We start from the raw sequence: 14,987 nt of genomic DNA on the forward strand, positions 1-14,987 counted from the left end.
TCATATAAATATTAAGCAAAATATTGAAAGTATTATACAGATTTTACTTCACGAAGTTCAGCAGTTCGTTTTCGAGACACGAGATTCAAGTAATGAAGCTAAAGAGACACAGATTGATCGAGCTTGAAACTTAAGGATTTTAGAGTCTATTTTCTTTTATTATTTTAAAAATATCAATTTTTTACTTGTGTCATTTTTTTTCTTAACAATATGTCCAGGCAATTAAGAGAGTTTGGTCACAAAGTTTTATATTTATTAAATTATTATATAGTGACCTATGAACTCTGTAGTATATTTAAAAAAACAAATTCTGGAGTTAATTACATTTTATTAAGGCTGCTTTCGTCATTCCTCATTCTTCTTGGCTTTATTATTTAATGAATAATAAAAATACATAGAACAAGATTTGTGTCCTAAAAGGAAAGCAGCCAAATATTAAAAAGATTCTGCATTAAAAGATTTTCATCAGTTAATGAAGATCGCTTTATTGATTACCTGGGTTAATTATTACTTTTGGTATTATTTTATTTAATAAGATTTTATTATAACAATCCAGAGTTTGTTTTTTTTTAATATAGTATATATATTATATACTAATGTTTTATTAAACACAAAACTTTACGGTCAAACTTTCTTTTATCATCAGAGTTGATAAAGCTAATGTTTTTTTTGAGATATGTGTTTCTTCTTAAATATGTTTTTAATACTGCAAATATGCTTTAATCAATATTATAAAAAAATATATTTAAAACATATTAAAAACATCAATTAAGCATGTTTAAAATATGTTTTTTATTAACCCTGTTTATCACTCTATAAATACGTATCTATCATAAATACGAAGTTACTACGCACGCACCACTGCTTAGAAGTTGACACTTCTTACGAGGTGAGTTAGTCGACACGGATTATGGTAATGTCAAACATCACGAACATCACGATCGCGCCAGCCAGTCAGCCGGAGATAGCGATAATCACGCAAACGGAGTTGCAGGCGTAGTGGCTAGTGAACGACGTTCCTTGGGTTCTTCAGCGGAGAACCGCGAGAGAGATGCAACCGCTGCAGATCACCGAGAAGCAGAGCGTGAAGCAGATTCACGAGTGAGCGCTGTGGGAGAAGGAAAGCGACCCGCTCTGGGACGAACAAAGCCCGGGGACGAGCACCATTCTTGGCCGCGCGAACGCGCCAAGCTGTCAAGATGGATTGGGAGTTATTGACGATGGCGAGTCTGCATCTGACCGCGACCGAGCACCGTTATTACGGCGACATATTCATCTATTGCTGCGAGAACGCGGACAGCGACAGCGTTTCCGTGATGAAAGTCGCCGAATTGTTGCGCTCGGCTAACCTGTCGCGGCACGTCACGATGAAGGTGAGCTCCGTGGCATGATGGAAGTGCGACATTGACGTAACGTCGTAACAGACTTCATCTCAGTATTCGAGAGCTTCTTGTACCGAGATGACATATGTGCAGATGGACAGACGAAACATTAGGATTATTCCGCTTGTGGAGGTTATGTCGTAGCAGCTGAACCTATTAATTCGTCGATGGAAAATATCATTACTTTTGCTTTCCATAATTATTTATAGCTGGCTGTAGCTTTGCGAGGATTATTCCTGTACAATACAGACCTTCAAGGAATGTCTTAAGGATGTCTAAATATGTTTCTACATCCACATCACATAGATATGTTCTTTAAACATCTTAAAGATTGTGTGTTCCTTGTAATGTAACTAATGTACGTTAGTTGTAATGGAAAGTAAGCTGCTATCATTGCTATTAGATATTTGTTAGAACGGAAGATAAAGAAAAAAGAAAAAAGAAAGGAGCATTCCATAAAAACTCAGTTGTGTGTATGGCTATATATTTGTTAACATCAAGTATATATATTTTTTCTGCTTGTAGATCTTGGACATCTGCATGGGAACCAAAGGTAACACGCATCTGGGCAAGAAGCAATTCTATGCAGCATTGAAACTTATTGCGGTCCATCAGGCTGGTCTGGAAGTCTCTAGAGATATGATAACTGCATCTTTGGATGTTATTACTTTGCCAAGATTTACGTGGCCAACCTCCGGTGATGAGGAAGGCAGAAGAAGTCCAGACATAACTAGAGGAGCAAAGAGTAGACATCACGCCCCTGAGAGCACTACCGAAAGTGAAAGCGAAGCAGAATCCCCACGTGAGACTGGTGGTAGCACAGATTCTCCTACACCGACAAACAGTGTGACTCAAGAGAGAAATGATGGTATGCTGGGTGGCGAGACAATTTTGGATTCTGTTTCCGGAGGTTGGCAAGGCTTATTAGTTTCTGAAGAGCAGAGACAACTGTTAGGTACTGAAGAGGAGAGCTCGGAGCGTCACAGCAGCGACGAAGGTGACGGGGAAGGTGATGGCTCTGGTTTTCCACCGGAAGAAGTATGGATTATCAGCGACGAGCAGCGTGATTATTACGCTGCGCAATTCGCGCAGCTGCAACCTGATCCGGAGGGTCTTCTAGCCGGGCCTGTAGCCAGAACGTTTTTCGAAAAATCACGGCTTCCTGTTTCGGAGTTACGACGTATTTGGCAGCTCGCGGATGTCACGAGGGACGGGGCGCTCAGTTTACAAGAATTCTACGTGGCTATGCATCTCGTCGTACTGAGGAGAAACCATGTGCCTCTGCCCGACGTTTTACCTCCGTCCTTGTCGATCCTGTTAGTCATGCAAACAGCAACAACTGCCGTGCCGCAAATCCCATCGGCGACAACTGCTCAAAAATCACCACCGAACTCCGCGAACGCTCGCGAAAAGAATAGAGAATGGACAAAGTTCGTGGACTCGCCAACTGGAGCGAGCAGCTCCTCAGTCACTAGTCCAGGATTGCAGCTGGTGAATTTCGATTTCCAAAAGTCGGCTGTTGAACGCGACCCGAAGATTTTGCATCCAGTACCGTTGCGCTTAACGCCTGAAGCAGCGATTCTCGCTTCGGGTGCTAACGGTAGCAGTAGCAGCTGCACAACCTTGGGAGATGACGATCTGCAACATTCTGCAGCGTCATTAGTGCAACGACCTCTCGCAAAGAAACCATCTGCAGCTCCCGAAGACGCTGTCATCGTGACTCCTAAAAAGGAACCACCACCTCCACCGCCACCCAGACCGTACAGAACACATGCGCGCAGTTCTAGTCTCGATCTTAATAAATTAGGTATATTATTAATATATATTATTCAAACTTCACGATATTACAATTATATGAAATCCAAGTCTTATGCTATGAATTTGCATATTTTGATAGGAAAAAATGGTCAAAGTTTTCTTGGAGCGCCGCCGCTTGTACCACCTAGAATCTCTCCAGGAATTGTAAGTTTCTTGTATACGACAAAATTTTCTTATATTTTTAAAGAGTTGAATACTTTATTCTACATATCTTGTAAAAAATATTATAACTTTCTTTAAATATTTTTTAAGTCAGGGATTATAATGATTCGTTTTTGTTGCAGACTTCGCCTCGTAAATTGGTCGGCCAAAAGAGTGAGGGTGAAGGACAAAGAACGTTAAGCGAAAGTCAAGCTTTTGTCGCCGATTTCTCTCATTTTTCTCCTAAGAGTGAACTGCCTGAAAATACGTTATCATCTATAGAAAACACGATACCACAATCTCAACAATTCACTGGAGTCTGTGGAGCATTTCATATTTATAGAAAACCGAGTCCAAGTAAGAAATTATTTATAAGTTTAAATATATGATTTTTTTTTAAGTATTAAAGATACTTCTAAAATAGATGCCTCAATCTATTTTTTCGATCGTATCTTTATTTTCCGTAATTATTATATGCTTAATAATTAAAATGTAATCCTAATAGAACGAGATGGTGGCGAAGAAGAGAATAAGAACGAAGAGGATGAAAAGAGGTTAACCTTACAAGAATTAAGAGAAAAGAATGCGGAACTACGCTTAGTCTGCGAAGAACTGACACGTGAATTGGCTAGCGCACTTCAAGAACGTATAAATCTGCGTGCAAAACTCTTGCTCTTGACTTGATGTGATTACTGTTCGCTGTCATTTATTTGCTCGAAGTTACGAGGTATTATATCTCTTCAAATCATTGTGAACATATGTATTTAATATGTTATGCTAGTCTAGAATTCCTTTTTTCCCAATGAAGTATTCATTCACATTCATAACGATCAATATAGACAGACAGAGATGCGGCAGGAGACGCGATTTACAAAAAGAAATATTGCATAGATATTTTATACTTGAGATTGAAAGAATGACTATGACATTATGAATCATGTATATACAAAACTGAGATTACGATCTCTAAATTGATATATAACAAACGAATTTGCTTTTATCAAGTTTACTAGCTATTATTCACATTTATATGTAAAAGTGTTAAACTATTCATTCTAGTTTAAAACCTGCGTTATCGAATTCCTCCCTGTGATTTATTGACTTATATACTATATTTTGCATTGGAACTTCCTTTTTTATCGCTATGAATTTATATATATTTCCAGTATATAAATGCATCTATCATATCGTTCTATCTGAGTAGATATTTAAAACTTCTGATTGTGATTTCTATGCGCAAAAACTTGTTAACTTTGTTAATTTTATAAGGATTGTATATTTCATATTCTTCTGTAAACTGATGAATCTCTTCTAAAGAGCTTTGTTCGCCATAAACGAAACTATAATATGTATTTTGAATCGTATTTGTAAAAACGAATAAGTTATATTTATTATTTGCAACAAAATCGAATTGTATTTCGAACTGAATTTTCGTACTATATAAAATTTTTACGAAAAAATTGACTGAGAAATGGAATAATCAGGATTGTTACGAAGTTATATTTTATTCCTGATAACCTATAAAATGCCTGTTAAACATTGAAGAAAGATATATACGAGAAAAAAGTGGAATCTGCAGGAACAGAATACTTCAAAAATAAATTTATATAGATATATGATGCTTATAATCAATTCATGTTGAATACATCGATTTTGATGTATTCAACAAGCAATTCTTTGAAATGATTATAGCAATTCCTATTATTATTGCTATAAGTTGCAACCCAAGGTCTGAGAAGAATATAGATCTATCAAAGTCACGTCCGCAAAAGTTATTCGATAAAAATCGAGTTAATATAATAATCGTCATTCATAATATCTAATAATAGCGATTACTCATTAGATATAGAATTGCTTTATAGAAAAAAATTACTATTATTTAAATAAAATTTTCTAACTTCCTGCTTTTTAAAATTTTGATCTTAAAAAAAACTAAATTCTCGATTAAAATTCAATCTCCGTGGCTCAGCTCTATATAAATCTCAGCACATTATTTATAAATCGTTATTTTTATCCGATTAAATATATATTCATTCCTGATTAACGTTAAGACCATCACATTTTCCAAATTTTTACTTTGTTTTCTTATAAATAGCGGATAAATCAATTTGCCAAGCGACTGTCGTTACTATAAATAACTCTTTGTGCCATATAACGAAATTTTGAAATACATATATTGTAATCAGTAATCGTCTTGTCAAATATTACGAGACTTAGAAATAAAGCTTGGAAAATCAACGAGTCATGCAACAAAGATTTTTTTGTAACTATATAATAGATACTGCGTAAAAATTATAGAAAAATTAATACTTATATCAGAATACTTATATCAGAATTGTCTCTGATTTATTGTCTGCAGTCCTGTATAAAAGAAATGTAACAATATTGTAATGTAGAATACATATACAGAAGTGTCTGTCAAGTATGAATAAAAAAACTACTTTAGTTTCATAACAATTTTTATTGATGTCATTGTGTGAATGGAAAAATATTATGCAAAAGAAAAAAATTAGAAATACTTGTAACACATCTCTTGAATATGAATGAATGAATGATGCAAGTTAAGTATTGCAACTGCAATTCTATACAAATACGCCGATTAATACAGTAAAACTTCCGTGGTGATGTACTGTGATGAAATTCGATGAATAAAATCGCGATAATAAATTTAATACAACAGAATCAAAATATCATCCTATTGTCATACACACTTCTGATTTTATATAATGTTTACTTTGTGACACTGCAGGCTCTACTGTATAATACTCGAGTTAGAATATTTATATTTGTTTTATTAGCAAATTGACTGTAATAATACGAGATAAATACGTAGTTTAGTTATGAACATTATATATATAGCCTGTCTTTTTTTTCATGTTTCAATCACCGACGAATAGATATTACTTTATCTAAAATTCTATTAATTGTGCGAGAATGTACGTTCTAACATCCTTTATATAATATTTTGGATAAATTCCTGCTAGAAGTTAATAATGACGCCGATTAATACAGTGTTTCTTACATCAGTTTTTTTTTACATGATATGCTCCACACAGTGACTTCGTACGGCGAGGCCGGAGCTAGGAGGACACAGATGAACAATCGACTTCTGAATACTATTTAGTTGTCCTTGGTTTGCATGAACTTGATCAAGTCGATGACTCGGCTAGAGTAACCGAACTCGTTATCATACCACGAGATCAGTTTCACGAAGTTATCGTTTAGAGGAATGCCAGCCTTGGCATCGAAGATGCTGGAGTGGTTGTCACCAATGAAATCGGACGAGACAACGTCGTCCTCAGTGTAGCCCAAAATACCCTTCAGAGGACCATCAGCAGCTTCCTTCACTTTGGCTTTGATAGCGTCGTAGGAAGCGGGCTTGCCGAGTCGGACCGTCAAGTCGACCACGGACACATTGTGCACGGGTACACGGAAGGCCATGCCAGTAAGCTTCCCGTTGAGAGCGGGAATGACCTTGCCAACTGCTTTGGCAGCTCCAGTTGCAGCGGGAATAATATTTTGTGCTGCACCACGGCCGTCACGCCACAGCTGTTACCAGAAAAGCATAATAAATGTGTTATATAACAATAATCTCAAATGATCTCTCTTGCTAAATAGCTGTGCATGATATACACCTTGCCAGAAGGTCCGTCAACGGTCTTCTGAGTGGCTGTAATCGCGTGTACAGTCGTCATGAGACCCTCGATGATCTCAAAGTTGTCGTGGACCACTTTGGCGAGAGGTGCTAAGCAGTTTGTAGTGCACGAAGCGTTGGAGACAACCTTGAAGCTTGGATCGTAAGCTTCCAAGTTTACACCGACGACGAACATCGGCGCATCAGCTGATGGGGCGGAGATGATGACTTTCTTGGCACCGCCTTCCAAATGAGCCTGCAAATGCATTAAAAAAAAACATTAAATTCAGATGTACTAGAGAATTCTGGAAGTATGAATTTTGTTTTGTTTCACATACGGATGCTTTCTCGATGGTCGTGAACACGCCAGTCGATTCGACGATGTACTCAGCGCCAGCCTTCGCCCAGGGGATTGCCTTCGGTTCGCGCTCGCTGAAGACGGCGATCTTATTTCCGTTTACAACCAGACAGTTGCCTTCGGCTTTGACTTCTCCTTTGAACTTGCCGTGAGTGGAGTCATACTTGAACATGTAGACCATGTAATCGAGACCGATGAAGGGGTCATTGATGGCGACGACCTGATTGACATAGATCTCAGATTAGTAAAACAAATATGACTTAGCTAATTTTGTGGAATTGTCTTCCTTTCATACCTGACCACCGCGCTCCAGGGAAGCCCTCAGCACGAGACGGCCGATACGACCAAATCCGTTGATTCCGATTTTGCTCATGTTGTCTTGAGTGCAACTGCAAAATCGGCCAAGAACGTTACTAGACATTATGCAATAACCATGCGCTCTCTGCGTGAATCTTGCAATCAATGAAATTGGTGGAATCATGTGAAATACATGCGAAAGAATCAGTCTCATCATTAAGAATTATAATAAAAGAATTGGATGTTAGGTTAGAACTAAATAGATGTGTGACATATGATCCATTTGCTTCCCCGCTTTCCCCAATTTTCAGAATATCAATCACGTTTCAAGGATACTTATAAATATCGCATACATGAAAGTTGATATTGATCACGTAGACGTAACTGAAAACTATGCTACCAACGCTTTATCGTATCAGTCTATTAGTTTATTTTATTTTATTAATCAAACATCATACTGTAGAGAAATCGTATTATCAGTATTCTATATTTAAGATTGAATTTATTTTTCACCAATGGACAAATTAAACAAATCTTTCCCGTATATTATTTATTGCTAAAAATACAATGGAGTTATAAATGTAATGCAACGGAATTATCGGAGTTATAAATGTAATGAATTTATCACAGATGCTTATATAATGCGACGTAAATATAATTTAGTCTTGAATGTATCTTTGAGAATATAGCTGAGATGAGAACAGGCTTGGCATAAGCCTCGACGGTACGATATATGATTGGGCACCGGCGAATCTTATAGGTCAGACAAGGTTAAAGGGGTGTGTCTCGAGTTCCTCGACATCCCGGCGTCCCTGAAAATGATCCTAACCTTGCGTGCGTGAGATTGTCAGATCGGCGGCTCGATAAAGCTGACGTAAATCGTCGCGCATCGCGATGCAATATCATGCAATTTCATTCCTGACGTATATAATTTACATTAAAAAAAATCTATTTGGACTTTTAACAACTTTGACTAAGCCTCAATTAACTATTTAATCGATGTCTGCACTATTTAACAAAAATTGAGTTACTACTTTTTCTTCTTGGTACATGAAAGAAAGATTAGATTTATTAAGGAATAAATAAAAAAAGTTCTGTTATAAAAATTAATCACCAATTGAGTTAATCGAAATTTAGTCGAAATTATCCTTATTATTCAAATGCATAGAAATCGAAAATTACGATATTTATAATTTTGCGCAATCAATTTTTTATAACGAAAGCGTAGTCTATTTTTATAACTAATGTTGCAATATATATTTTAATCGTATTTGAGAAAAATTACGATAGTTCGATATTTATTTATATAATTAAAAACAAACCGGTTTTTCTGTCACATTTAAAATCTTCTTTTTTATAACAAAATTATGTTTATTATACAAAACAATAATTAAAACAATAATTCCTAATAAGCTTCTGAAATATAACTGATTAAAAATATATGTCTGAAGATAGAAGTATAGCTGGACCTAATAAATAATAAGAAACTATCAAATCATATATATGAAATAAATTTTATATAATATTTAACAGTTCAACAGTTAAAATGGAAAATTTTGAATCCAAATCGTACAAAATCAATGATATAATAATGCAGTACATTTAATGCACATAACAATAATTAATTTTATAGGATTAATGCTTATTAATTGTGGATTTTCATCAATATAAATCAACTTTAATGTCATTTATCTTATATACTCTTCATTTTTTCTAATTCTTTAAAGAAAGTTGAACCGATATTAAAGTTAATCCTACATTAGTGGAAGCAGATAGAAGAATGATATTAAAACAGTTCAATTTTATACTTATATCATAAATTGCATTGATTCCATTCAATCAATGACTGAATAATTTCTTGAAATTATGTTCAAGACTATTTTAAATATAAGTTCAAATGCCGTTTCGACAATACTCTGTTAAAGTATGCCTTCTAGTCATACGTGTGATATAGCTCTTATTACATCGTAATCAGACGTTAGTATAACCGTATAATTGTTGAGCGATAATATTGATCGCGTGAGAACCGTCTAACGATTGTCATCCGCATCATCAAATGAAGGGATTCTGTCGAATTTCAAAGAGCGAGTTCGAGCGTCATGGACGGCAAGAAAAAGATATCACACCATCCAGTCGTTACATCTCCTCGACTTTCCCACATCGCGTTTCTCAAAGGCTTCTTTGCAGAAATATAGCCGAAACATTCTGCAGCTGCCACGACAATAACTGCCTGGTCCAACCGACGTCACGAGAAATGGCCGGTGCGACTTATACCGTGGGATGGCAGACGCGATTTGTGATTACGTATCACATATAATATTCAAGTCAAAAAATGACGGGCGAATGAACGATTAGCAACGGATGATGATAATGGGTTCACTAGGAGTAGGGAGAGAAAGAAACAGATAAAACGAGAGTATACTTAAAGTAGAAAAGATACTCACTGCGTACCGAAAAACCAGTTCCACTCGCTCCGGCTACTAACGAAGTAGTGTCATTTGAAGGGCACGGATGCGATAATATAAAAAACGGTGCTTCGTGTCTACTCGTCGACGCTCGGAAGCCCACGTGACTTGATTATCGATTGTCGACATGTTGACGCGCCGCGAAGTTCAACTGGATACCATGTCGGTATTGTCGGTATCAATAGAAGTTTTTAATAATAATTTTTTAACTTTTTTGATTCTTTCAGATCTATTTGCTGCTGAATCTATTTATTATTAATGCAATAAATATCAACAATTAAGTGTTATGCCTATTTTTTAATGTGAATTAATTTTAATCTCAGTTCAACTTATTCTTCATCTTTTTCTAATTAATCTAGATTGTTAGATATTGATAAAAATGAGCAGAAACTGTTGTTATTTATCACGTTAATGATAAGTAGAGTCCCTTCAGTGGCAAATAGACTCGGAAAAAATCGAAAGAGTTAAATTACTTTGAAAAAAATCTTAGAATTAAAAAAAGATAGAGATAAATCGAAATTAAAATTAAACTACAATTGATAGAAATGAGCATTGAAACATATATATATATATATATAATATAAATTTTTCCAGAAGATTTATAAAAATTCGTACTGATTTCGGAATGGAATTCTAATAATGTCTTTAATGTTTATTTTACTATAATAATTAAAATTATTTTCATTTATAATTTATTTTTATAATTTTATATTTGTGTATTTATAATATGTCTATGTCTTATACACGTATATTATATATTAAATAAATGTATTATTTATTTCAAAATATAAATAATATATATTAAATATATATAAATTTAAATACATTTTATTTTAATATGTATTCAACATATGTGTACAAACTAATTTTATAAAATTCTTCTTACGCAACCTATAAAATAAACAGACTTGCTATTAACAAGTAAATATAACTTATATAAAAATCTATATTTAAATATTTAAATAAACAAATGTAGCAATTAAATTATAAATAATAAAATTTCGAAGTAAATTGTAAAGGATATTGTATATATGTATATTACGACAAGATATTGTCAAATTTGTTTATTGTTTAATTTTTCTTTCTAATATTATAGAAATATAGTTGCATAAATTATAAGATGTTTATTCGTGAGAATTGAAAATGGAATATAATTGCATCAATTGCGTGTATTATAATTTTAATTTTGATAAATTGTTCCTATTCCTAATCATCACCATGCTCAAGAACTTGTTCTTTTACAGGAATATTGCCGAAATCGGCATTATACATGTATTGAACCAAATCGGCTATACGATACGCGTAACCATATTCGTTGTCATACCTGAGGAAAGATAATTTAAGGAATTTTAATCGAAGAAATATCGCATTTTTTACTTGTAAATATATATTATATATCGGGAGTAGATTGCATATTTAAGATATCATAAATTATGTCGGAATTTATAAATTTAATTAATGATGTCGACGGAGTTATTACCAAGCAACGATCTTGATGAAAGTACTGGTCTGCGGAATGCCTGCCTTGGCATCGAATACGCAAGAATAAGTCGTATGGTTAAAGTCCGACGACACGCAATCGTCCTCCGTGTATCCCAGCACGTCTTTCAGTTGTCCCTCGGATGCTTCTTTCATCGCCTCTTTCACTTCTTCATATGTCACCGGTTTATTAACCCTGAATGTCGCAAATATCAAAAACTCTTCCAGTGACACATACAAAACTCGAATTTAATATCGAATATAGTTTAATTTCGATCAAACGTAAGTTGCGTCAATGAAATTTAATATATATATAGTTGCCTGCGAAACCGCGTGATTTCTTCCCTGGTAAAAAAAGATAGAGAAAAATCCTAACGATTTGAATATGGAATCTGGTTTGTGAATTCAGTAATTTGAATCAAATCTTATAGGAATTTTGTACAAAATCGATTCTTATAGAACCGATAAAATACTGATAAAATAGGATTCATCAGGATTCATATCCGACTAATCGTGATGCTCGTGAAGTCGACGTTAAAAGAAAATGATATAAACTTATATATAGAAAACGATATAAATTGATAGAAATCCTATTGTTCTCAATCGTTTTCCATCAACTTTTTTTACCAGGGTTACATTAGCAATTGGCTAATAGTATTAAATACGTCGTCGCTGGATTTTACGCCAGTCGGCCGGTAAACTCAATGCAATTCACATCCGCTAATTACCTGAATGTCATATCGCATAATGAAACGTTGGGAATTGGTACCCTGAACGCTATGGCTGAGATCTTGCCTTTCAGCTCGGGAATAATTTTGGCTAATGACTTAGCCGCGCCGGTTGCGGTCGGAATGATATTTTGGAGAGCGCCTCTACCGTCCCTCCACAATGCCGTAGGTCGATGCTGCGACATAATATAATTGTTCAAAGCATGAAACTTTTATAATGATTATTTACAGGCTCTTTAAAATGTGATGCTGCGTAAGCGTGAATAAATAATTAAAAAAGAATATGGACATGTTCTATCGTGTTAGGTACGTAGTTACAGAATAGTTTTGCTAAATCTAAAAATTTAACTAAATATATATATATATATATATATATATATATATATATATATATATACAGAATTGAAAATAACTTTGGATCAAAATAATTATATAAAATGTTCAAATGATTGCTGGTACTTTTTGTAGTTTTGTTTATCATGTTTGAGATTTTTAGATAATTATCTTGATATCCAATTTTTATTTTCAGATCTGTATTTAGATAAATTTTTAGATATTTTAGCAAAATCATTCTTTCTGTGTGAACAATCGAAAAAGCATATATTTATTGTTATATTTATTTTTCATCATGCACATTCGAATAAAAAAAAAGGAGAACTCATTTTTTAAATAGTAGTCATTAACAAACAAGACAAGTCGTTATTAACCTTTTCTATCGGACCATCCACGGTATTTTGACATGCTGTCATTGCATGTATGCTGGTTATCATCGCCTCGAGAACTTCAAAGTTGTTATGCATGATTTTGACAATTGGAGCTGCGCAGTTTGTAGTACAGGATGTAGCAGAAATGACATTGTCTCTCTTGGGACTGTAACAAGTGTGATTGACCCCGAAAACGAGCATCGGTGCATCGACCGACGGTGCAGTGATAATAACTTTTTTAGCGCCGCCATCGATGTGCAACTGCATAATTGTACCATTTTTATTTTTAATACAAATACATTAAATCGATATAATTGTATGATATCAGATGCTACTTGTACTAAAAGAATTAGAATAGTATAAAAAGATTTATTTAAGTCCAATATAATGTGTGTGTGTGTGTGTGTTTTTTTATGTGTGTTGTGATAAATATATTAATACGTAACTGTTTAAAAGAAAAGTCAATATTTTTTCTTTTATTTCTGAATTTCTGGCAAATCAGTAGTTTTCCAGTTTCCACATTTTACATGGATCCTGTTGCAATAAAAAATTTAAATCTTACACTTGCTTTCTCTAGAGTTGTGAATGCTCCGCTAGCTTCTATTACGTACGTCACTCCCTTATTCTTCCAAGGTATTTTCCACGGTTGCTTTTCTTGCGACGTGGCTATTCTTGTCTCTCATTGAATAACAATATTTCATGATATTTTATACAAAGAAATATAATATTTATATTAAATATTCTTAAAAGTTAAATTAAATAAAAAATAAAGAAATTAAAATTTAAATATGAAATATAAAAATTTCTTCGACAATTATAAGAATTACATGCTTTGTATTTTATCTCATAAAGATTATTAAGCTCTCTGTAATATTTATAAAATACAGATTACAAATTAAAATACAATTCAGTATACCTTTCTGATTTAATTTTTTGAGTATAGTGCAATTAAAATTGTATTTACCACCACTAATTATAATAAACTCATTATCGCACTCCAAAGGTAAAGGATATGACCCATGGGTAGAGTCATGTTTAAAAAGATATATCATATATTCAGTTGTGAGAAATGGATCGTTGATTAATTTTACCTGTGATAGATATTATTATATTATTATTTAATTTTTAATTAGTAATACATTAATTGTACTTGTACTTCACATAATGAAAAACTTGCTTCAATATTTTTTTCAAGGCAAGCACGAAGGCACATTCTTCCTATTCTTCCAAATCCATTAATTCCTACAATTGCCATAATTTTATACCTATTTTAGACTAATACATTATTAAAGAAAAAGAAAAAAGAGATTTAAGAATTTTTAATGACATTTTGTCAAATTGTAAATAGTGTGAAGCTTATCACAAAACTTAAATACAACGATTTTCACTTTTCTACTCCAGGGAAAAAGTCATGTAATCGATACCGAGCTAATAAAAGCTAGATACTATAATAAAAGTTAGGGGACCCGCACACATTTTCCATAAGAATAATCGTAAGATATCGTTAGATTTAATCAATTAGAGTTTTTGAAAGTGTTTTTGAAAATTCTCGTCTGATTGACTAATTCTTACGTTATGTCTTACGTATTTATTATTTTAAATATAACTACACTTCTGACTTATACTTCTTATTTAAGTCCGATTGTTCCACCTTTTGATAAATTTTAGCTGTTGGGTAAGTAACAAGATTATCCAATTACATGCGCGGATTGCCAGATTTACCTAATAGATAAAATTTATCAAAAAGAAACAATCGGCCCTTACCATGTTTTAAATAAGTTTTCTCGAATCTATTTTATATTTTTTATATTTTAAATAAGTAATAATTATTCGTATCAGTTTTTCATCCATTTCTATGATTGTATATTTTAAATAAGTTTCTGAAATTTATTTTATATATATATTTTTTAAAGTCATAACAGTTATTTTACCGAGCTATGATTGGTATTATACGTAAGTTTAAAGAATTTTTAAAACATAG

At 33.5% G+C, this 14,987-nt stretch overlaps 3 protein-coding genes across 4 annotated transcripts; 1 reads left to right on the plus strand and 2 right to left on the minus strand.

Moving 5' to 3' along the window:
- Nucleotides 1–928: 928 nt before the first annotated feature.
- Reps (RALBP1 associated Eps domain containing) lies at nt 929–6,485 on the plus strand. The gene is made up of 5 exons (XM_011054449.2): nt 929–1,373; nt 1,908–3,189; nt 3,280–3,344; nt 3,485–3,698; nt 3,847–6,485. Exons 1-5 carry the CDS (start codon nt 1,200–1,202, stop codon nt 4,023–4,025), a joined length of 1,914 nt encoding a protein of 637 aa, XP_011052751.1. The 5' UTR covers nt 929–1,199; the 3' UTR covers nt 4,026–6,485.
- On the minus strand, nt 5,783–10,205 carry LOC105145092 (glyceraldehyde-3-phosphate dehydrogenase 2). Of its 2 annotated transcripts, none has more exons than XM_011054446.2 (5): nt 10,075–10,205; nt 7,629–7,722; nt 7,314–7,553; nt 6,977–7,231; nt 5,783–6,890 (listed from the first exon to the last, which is right to left on the minus strand). In XM_011054446.2, exons 2-5 carry the CDS (start codon nt 7,704–7,706, stop codon nt 6,462–6,464), a joined length of 1,002 nt encoding a protein of 333 aa, XP_011052748.1. In that variant the 5' UTR covers nt 7,707–7,722; nt 10,075–10,205; the 3' UTR covers nt 5,783–6,461. The 2 variants fall into 2 exon arrangements, with proteins under 2 accessions (XP_011052748.1, XP_011052750.1); XM_011054448.2 differs by having other exon boundaries at nt 10,082–10,141.
- Nucleotides 10,206–11,253: 1,048 nt separating this feature from the next.
- Nucleotides 11,254–14,261, minus strand: LOC105145129 (glyceraldehyde-3-phosphate dehydrogenase). The gene is made up of 7 exons (XM_087414848.1): nt 14,184–14,261; nt 13,971–14,097; nt 13,569–13,684; nt 13,010–13,267; nt 12,303–12,478; nt 11,576–11,770; nt 11,254–11,419 (listed from the first exon to the last, which is right to left on the minus strand). The coding sequence occupies exons 1-7, from the start codon at nt 14,259–14,261 to the stop codon at nt 11,302–11,304; spliced, it is 1,068 nt and encodes a 355-aa protein (XP_087270974.1). The 3' UTR covers nt 11,254–11,301.
- Nucleotides 14,262–14,987: the final 726 nt, after the last annotated feature.

This window comes from Acromyrmex echinatior, chromosome 16 (assembly GCF_024713525.1).
Source record: "Acromyrmex echinatior isolate Ae372 chromosome 16, ASM2471352v2, whole genome shotgun sequence".
NCBI lineage: Eukaryota > Metazoa > Arthropoda > Insecta > Hymenoptera > Formicidae > Acromyrmex > Acromyrmex echinatior.